Source organism: Cherax quadricarinatus, unplaced genomic scaffold (assembly GCF_038502225.1).
Source record: "Cherax quadricarinatus isolate ZL_2023a unplaced genomic scaffold, ASM3850222v1 Contig1028, whole genome shotgun sequence".
Classification (NCBI taxonomy): Eukaryota; Metazoa; Arthropoda; class Malacostraca; order Decapoda; family Parastacidae; genus Cherax; species Cherax quadricarinatus.
In genome coordinates this window covers 103494-111687 of record NW_027196054.1, presented here as the reverse complement: position 1 = coordinate 111687, position 8194 = coordinate 103494, and the positions used below count along the sequence as shown (strand labels likewise).

Genomic DNA, 8194 nt, shown 5'->3' with positions numbered 1-8194 from the left:
CATTTCTATCTTTATCCCATCAATCCCGGCTGCCTTACCCCCTTTCATTTTACCTACTGCCTCACGAACTTCCCCCACACTCACAACTGGCTCTTCCTCACTCCTACAAGATGTTATTCCTCCTTGCCCTATACACGAAATCACAGCTTCCCTATCTTCATCAACATTTAACAATTCCTCAAAATATTCCCTCCATCTTCCCAATACCTCTAACTCTCCATTTAATAACTCTCCTCTCCTATTTTTAACTGACAAATCCATTTGTTCTCTAGGCTTTCTTAACTTGTTAATCTCACTCCAAAACTTTTTCTTATTTTCAACAAAATTTGTTGATAACATCTCACCCACTCTCTCATTTGCTCTCTTTTTACATTGCTTCACCACTCTCTTAACTTCTCTCTTTTTCTCCATATACTCTTCCCTCCTTGCCTCACTTCTACTTTGTAAAAACTTCTCATATGCTAACTTTTTCTCCCTTACTACTCTCTTTACATCATCATTCCACCAATCGCTCCTCTTCCCTCCTGCACCCACTTTCCTGTAACCACAAACTTCTGCTGAACACTCTAACACTACATTTTTAAACCTAGCCCATACCTCTTCGACCCCATTGCCTATGCTCTCATTAGCCCATCTATCCTCCAATAGCTGTTTATATCTTACCCTAACTGCCTCCTCTTTTAGTTTATAAACCTTCACCTCTCTCTTCCCTGATGCTTCTATTCTCCTTGTATCCCATCTACCTTTTACTCTCAGTGTAGCTACAACTAGAAAGTGATCTGATATATCTGTGGCCCCTCTATAAACATGTACATCCTGAAGTCTACTCAACAGTCTTTTATCTACCAATACATAATCCAACAAACTACTGTCATTTCGCCCTACATCATATCGTGTATACTTATTTATCCTCTTTTTCTTAAAATATGTATTACCTATAACTAAACCCCTTTCTATACAAAGTTCAATCAAAGGGCTCCCATTATCATTTACACCTGGCACCCCAAACTTACCTACCACACCCTCTCTAAAAGTTTCTCCTACTTTAGCATTCAGGTCCCCTACCACAATTACTCTCTCATTTGGTTCAAAGGCTCCTATACATTCACTTAACATCTCCCAAAATCTCTCTCTCTCCTCTGCATTCCTCTCTTCTCCAGGTGCATACACGCTTATTATGACCCACTTCTCGCATCCAACCTTTACTTTAATCCACATAATTCTTGAATTTACACATTCATATTCTCTTTTCTCCTTCCATAACTGATCATTTAACATTACTGCTACCCCTTCCTTTGCTCTAACTCTCTCAGATACTCCAGATTTAATCCCATTTATTTCCCCCCACTGAAACTCTCCTACCCCCTTCAGCTTTGTTTCGCTTAGGGCCAGGACATCCAACTTCTTTTCATTCATAACATCAGCAATCATCTGTTTCTTGTCATCCGCACTACATCCACGCACATTTAAGCAACCCAGTTTTATAAAGTTTTTCTTCTTCTCTTTTTTAGTAAATGTATACAGGAGAAGGGGTTACTAGCCCATTGCTCCCGGCATTTTAGTCGCCTCATACGACACGCATGGCTTACGGAGGAAAGATTCTTTTCCACTTCCCCATGGACAATAGAAGAAATAAAAAAGAACAAGAGCTATTTAGAAAAAGGAGAAAAACCTAGATGTATGTATATATATATATGCATGTGCGTGTCTGTGAAGTGTGACCAAAGTGTAAGTAGGAGTAGCAAGATATCCCTGTTATCTTAGCGTGTTTATGAGACAGAAAAAGAAAACCAGCAATCCTACCATCATGTAAAACAGTTACAGGTTTCTGTTTCACAGTCATCTGGCAGGACGGTAGTACTTCCCTGGGTGGTTGCTGTCTACCAACCTACTACCTACAGTTACCCCCAGTAATACTGTTGTGTACATATTTTCTATGATGTTGAACTAGAGAAAACATTATTCTTTCTGACACTCCGAGAAAACAACTGGAAAAATCTCATATTTGTGTTAATTTATTCTACTGTGAGGTGTATTTATCATGTTTATATGTTAGTAAGCATGTTTATTATATAATTAAAAAAAAATATCATAGATGAATTAATGAAAATGTCTATATTAACGTAATATGTATTTGACATTTAATGCGCCTCAAAGTGATTATTGTTTGTGCTATTATTATCATTAATATGGCATTTTCAAGACTAATAAAACACTCCTAGTGATTTTAACATGTACCTACACACCAGCACAATGTGTAAGTTTATTTAGGTACAGGTACACATAAGGATAATTATCAGAATATGTATAAAATATGAAATAACTTTAAAACACTTGAAATTTTGGAAAGTTTCCAGACATAATGAAGAGTCATGCTCACGGAGACCTGGTTTGTAAACACACCAGGTGGTGTGCGGTGACTTCATTAGAAAGTCAGTTGGGGAGCCGTATAGCAAGTTTTGGTCATACTTTGAAATGTCTTTTTTAGTGGAACGCCATAAGGCGAAACTCCATAAAGTTGGGCCCTACTGTACTCTGCTGTAGTTATTTGTACACTATAGTAGCCATGAAAATTTTGTAATAGTATTGTGTTTTTGAAATTAACCATAATAGCTTATAAGAAAAATGCTCCACTTAAATTCAAATTCAGATTTTTATTTCTTTGCATAGTTTACAGTGTGGGATTTACATGTTATAAAAAATGTTTCAATAAATTAACTTAGGAAAGGGATTTATGAAAGGCATTTTTTTTTATTTCAAAGCCATGTAAAAAAAATGTAGAGGTAAGAGAATAATAACACATGAATAATGCATGTAGAGGAGAGGAAGGCAGGTAACCATTCATAATAATCCAATAAATAACAAAAAGGCACAATACCGTGACTGGAACGATACACAAATAACCCGCACATAAAAGAGAGAAGCTTACGACGACGTTTCGGTCCGACTTGGACCATTGACAAAGTCACACTAACAGAGGTGGAGCAGGACGGCTATATATAGGCAGGAAGAGGTGGAGGTAGTAGTAGTAGTAGTAGTAGTAGTACAAGATTTGTATATAATACCGACAAGATGAAATTAAGACACATGCACAACACCCGGGCATCCCCATCGTAGACGTTTCGCCATCCAGCCAGCCACTGGATGGCAAAACATCCACAACAAAGACAACCAGATGCCGCACATGTGTCTTATTTCATCAGTAGTTGTAGTAGTAGTAGAAGAAGAAGAGGTAGTAGTAGAAGTTGTAGTGGTAGAAGTGGGAAATAAGGATGATGAGCCAGTCAAAAACAAAGGAAGAGGAGCACTGCAAGAGAGCTAGATGCCCACAGAGTGAGAGCAAGCGCACAGAGGTGCGTGAAAGGGGAAGTGGTGAAATAAAATAAATGAAGAAGGAACAGAAACACGAGACAGGAGAGAGAAAGACAACCCAGAGGAGAAAAGGAAAGAGGAAAGGGGAAGAGAAAGAAAAAATGAGGATTCAGGTTAAGTCACGGGTGTTCTGAAGTTTGGAGCATTTTACAATGTAGTGGGAGAGGAAGGCATTTACAGAGACAAAGCCAGGGCTAAGGTTCATACAAGGAAAGTTGTGTATTAGAGAGGATTCAACTAGACGGCGACTGTTCGAGTTGGAAGTAGGGAAGACAGTTTTAGCAGAAGACCAGTCAATAGGATGGCTATGATCTCTGACGTGACAGAAAAGAGCATTGTTAGTGTCGGCAAGCCTAACACTATTTTTGTGCTCCCTAAGTCTGTCAGAAAGAAATCGACCAGTTTCTCCGAAGTATTGAAGAGGACAGGAGGAGCAAGAAATAGAGTAGACACCAGGAACATCTGTAGAGGGAGGAGAGGTATGAACGAGATTAGTGCGAAGAGTGTTAGTCTGGCGGAAGGTAAGCTTAATGTCTAAGGGACGGAGAGAATTGTTGAGATTAGAAAGACCGGAAATGTAGGGAAGGCAGAGGATAGAAGAGTTCCCATGAGTAGAGAGTTTGGGAGAGAAGAAATTGCATTTAGCACGTGAGAGGGCAGAGTCTATGAAATGGGAAGGGTAGCCAAGATGGGAGAACGAATTATGAAGAGTGGAAATTTCTGCTGGAAGGAACTGAGGATCACAGATGCGGAGGGCACGGAGAAAGAGGGAGATAAGAACACTTTTCTTGACAGGGGAAGCATGATGGGAAAAGTAGTGAATGTACATGCCGCTGTGCATAGGTTTATGGTAAATGGAAAAGGAAAAACCTGTATCTGAGCGGTGGACATGGACATCAAGGAAAGGAAGCAAGGAATTAGATTCCCATTCAGCTTTAAACTTAATGGAAGGGGCAAGATTATTAAGAGCTTCAAGAAAAGGGTGGAAGAGACTGGAGTCATGAGGCCACAGAGCAAAGATGTCATCCACATAGCGGAGCCAGAGTGAAGGTTGCACATCGAGGGTAGGAAGAAGAACAGTCTCGAAGTATTCCATGTAAAGATTAGCAAGGACAGGAGAGAGAGGAGAACCCATAGCGACACCGAAGGTTTGAGAATAATATTTCCCTTGGAAGGAAAAGGAGTTAGAGTCCACACAGAGGCGGATCAGATCAAGAAAGACATCAGTGGGGATAGGGAGAAGAAGAAAGCCTTCATGGGCCTTCTCTCTAAGGAAATCAAGGACATCATCAAGAGGGACATTGGTGAAGAGGGACTTAACGGCGTGGAAGGTGGTGATTCTTGGAAAACAGACTAACAAGAGCAGGAAGGAGAGCACCACGAAAAGTGGACAAGTCAGGAAGATTACGGAAGCGAGATTGACAAAAGGAATCAAAAGAGCTAATCAGGGAAATACCAGCGCGAGGAGTAGGCGAAGTGGCAAAGGAAAGACCAAAACCTAGAAGTTCAAGCTCATACTGAGAGAGTGAGACAGAAGACAGATTAGTAACACAGTCAGTGAGGGAGAATTTAGACCAAGGGCTAGCTGAGATGAGACGTTGAAGTTTATTTTGTAGTTTGGAAGAATGAATTTGTGCATTCAGGCGAGCAGTGTCAAAGGCAATGGTAGAGAGAAGGTTACAGAGATCCTGTGGTAGAGCCGCAAAGAGAGCACGGTGACGTTGACGGAAAGTAAAGAAGGCATCTTCAACCTGTGATTTAGTAGAAAGAATGAGCTGTTGAAGTAGGAGACGGGCATGGTCAGGAAAGGGAGTGCCCAGTGGGTTGGTTTTCAGGAAGTGGGAGAAGGAAGGGGGCAGAACTTGTTCAGCAAGACAGTCACGTAGGAAGCGAAGCTGATTCTTACGACGCCTGGTAGCAATAAGAGCAGCCTCATAAGCCTACATGAACTGCAGGCTTTTGCAATTTTATGTGTAAGCTAATTACAATTCCTGGATATGACTAGAGAGAGTATGAGAGTGTGTATATTCCCAGGTACGTGGCCGAAAACTGTACAACTTCCTCATGCATATGAAGGCTGTATACTACTACAACCATCCAGAATATGCTGCAAAATGCCCTGATGATGATATTAACAGGTCAGTTCCAGTGTGGTATTACCATTAGTAATACACCATATTGGTCTTAGTATTATTTATATACTATATTAGTATTATTTATATACTATATTAGTATTATTTATATACCAGATTAGTACTAGTGTGTGTAAAGTAAAGGTAGAAAGTTGAAAGTGAACATAGAAAAGAGTAAGGTGATGAGGGTATCAAATGATTTAGATAAAGAAAAATTGTATATCAAATTGGGAAGGAGGAGTATGGAAGAAGGGAATGTTTTCAGATACTTGGGAGTTGACGTGTTGGCGGATGGATTTATGAAGGATGAGGTTAATCATAGAACTGATGAGGGAAAAAAGGTGAGTGGTGCATTGAAGTATATGTGGTGTCAAAAAACGTTATCTATGGAGGCAAAGAAAGGAATGTATGAAAGTATAGTAGTACTATTACAACCCAGGATTCCAAATGGCCTGTTATCCCGGGTGTAATGGGAGCAAAATAAACACAGCAGAAAAAGTTTAGACTTATATTATCCTTCACCAATTTAGAACAGCAATTTGTACACTATGTACAGTGATAAGTATAGTGCAGTCCACGGTAAGCAAGGCAGAAATAGAAGCCAAAAGATAGCAGACCGTGCTTCAACCAGCTCTAGAATGGAAATGACAAGGGCAGACAGGAGAGTGGTACCCACATAACCTCTGCGATTGCCAAAACCATCTTCTTATTGGCTAGAACCTGGTCACTAGATGAAAGACGGGGCCCCATCATCAACTCTTAGCAACCTGGTTCGCTGGTTGGGGGAGATAGCCTGTAAATGAGGGTGTGTACTTGCGCCGAATAAAGGTTACGTACTCTTTGCATGCCACAAATACCAACATTCTTATATGGGTGTGAAGCTTGGGTTGTGAATGCAGCAGCAACGAGACGGTTGGAGACAGTGGAGATGTCCTGTCTAAGGGCAATGTGTGGTGTAAATATTATGCAGAAAATTCGGAGGGTGGAAATTTGGAGAAGGTGTGGAGTTAATAAAAGTATTAGTGAGAGGGCTGAAGAGGGGTTGTTGAGATGGTTTGGTCATTTAGAGAGAATGGATCAAAGTAGAATGACATGGAGAGCATTTAAATCAGTAGGAGAAGGAAGACGGGGTAGGTGTCGTCCTCGAAAAGGTTGGAAGGAAGGGGTATGGGAGGTTTTATGGGCAAGGGGCTTGGACTTCCAGCAGGCGTGCATTAGCGTGTTCGATAGGAGTGAATGGAGATGAATGGTATTTGGGACCTGACGATCTGTTGGAGTGTGTGCAGGGAAATATTTAGTGAAGGGATTCAGGGAAACCGGTTATTTTTATATAGCCGGATTTGAGTCCTGGAAATGGGAAAAACAATGCCTGCACTCTAAAGGAGGGGTTTCGGGATATTAGCAGTTTGGAGGGATATGTTGTGTATCTTTATACGTATATGCTTCTAAACTGTTGTGTTCTGAGCACCTCTGCAAAAACAGTGATTATGTGTGAGTGAGGTGAAAGTGTTGAATGATGATGAAAGTATTTTCTTTCAGGGGATTTTCTTTCTTTTTTGGGTCACCCTGCCTCGGTGGGAGACGGCCGATTTGTTGGAAAAAAAAAAATTAGTACTATTTATTTTAGCACATAAGCTGTGACCCAAACAAGGAACACTTTCACCGTCACTCACATGTAATGACTGTCTTGGCAGAGGCGCTCAGATATGACAGTTTACATGTCTCTCCAAACTGCCAATATACCATGTATATGCATGTATATATATATACACGTATATATATATATATATATATATATATATATATATATATATATATATATATATATATATATATATACAACCCTTTCGAGGACGACCCCTACCCCTCCTTCCTTCCCCTACAGATTTATATGCTTTCCATGTCATTCTACTTTGATCCATTCTCTCTAAATGACCAAACCACCTCAACAACCCCTCTTCAATCCTCTGACTAATACTTTTATTAACTCCACACCTTCTCCTAATTTCCACACTCCAAATTTTGTGCATAATATTTGAACCATTGTGACACAGGGTTGGTGTGCACCATTGTGACAGGGATGCTGTGCATCACTCTGACACAGGGTTGGTGTACACCATTGTGACACAGGGTTGGTGTGCACCATTGTGACACAGGGTTGGTGTGCACCACTGTGATTGGTGGTGTGCACCACTGTGACACAGGGTTGGTGTGCACCACTGTGACACAGGGTTAGTGTGAACCATTGTGACACAGGGTTGGTGTGCACCATTGTGACATAGGATTGGTGTGCACCACTGTGATGGGTGGTGTGCACCACTGTGACATAGGGGGAAGTCACAGATGAAGAAGGTATCACCCTGGCTTGTGAAAGTGTGTACACTACACCACAACTAAACTACAGCATGTGCTCTACAAGTTTTTGATCATTATTTTTGCATGAAAATAAACTGGAGGACTAATGGAAAATAGAAAATATTGAGCTTGTACTTATAGAAAAAAAAGTTGTTGTAAGACACTTGTTAAAGTATAGGCCTGACTCTTGTATAAATATGATGTAAGATGATGCGTTACACTCAGCATAAGGTGTCTACCACTTACTGCTAATATAAGCTGATCACAGCCTCAAGCCCCAGTCATCCTCTGAAACATCACAGCTAGGAGAGGCAGAGAAAACCATTGATCAAACC

General features: G+C 40.6%; 1 protein-coding gene across 1 annotated transcript in view; it reads left to right on the top strand.

The window, feature by feature from the left end:
• Positions 1 to 4828: 4828 nt before the first annotated feature.
• The window catches only part of LOC128703035 (uncharacterized), a 57980-nt gene continuing 54614 nt past the window's right edge, over positions 4829 to 8194 (top strand). The window contains exon 1 of the mRNA XM_070080808.1: positions 4829 to 5510. Coding sequence (XP_069936909.1) covers positions 5437 to 5510 — 74 coding nt within the window. The 5' untranslated portion in view covers positions 4829 to 5436. The remainder of the gene's footprint in view (positions 5511 to 8194) is intronic.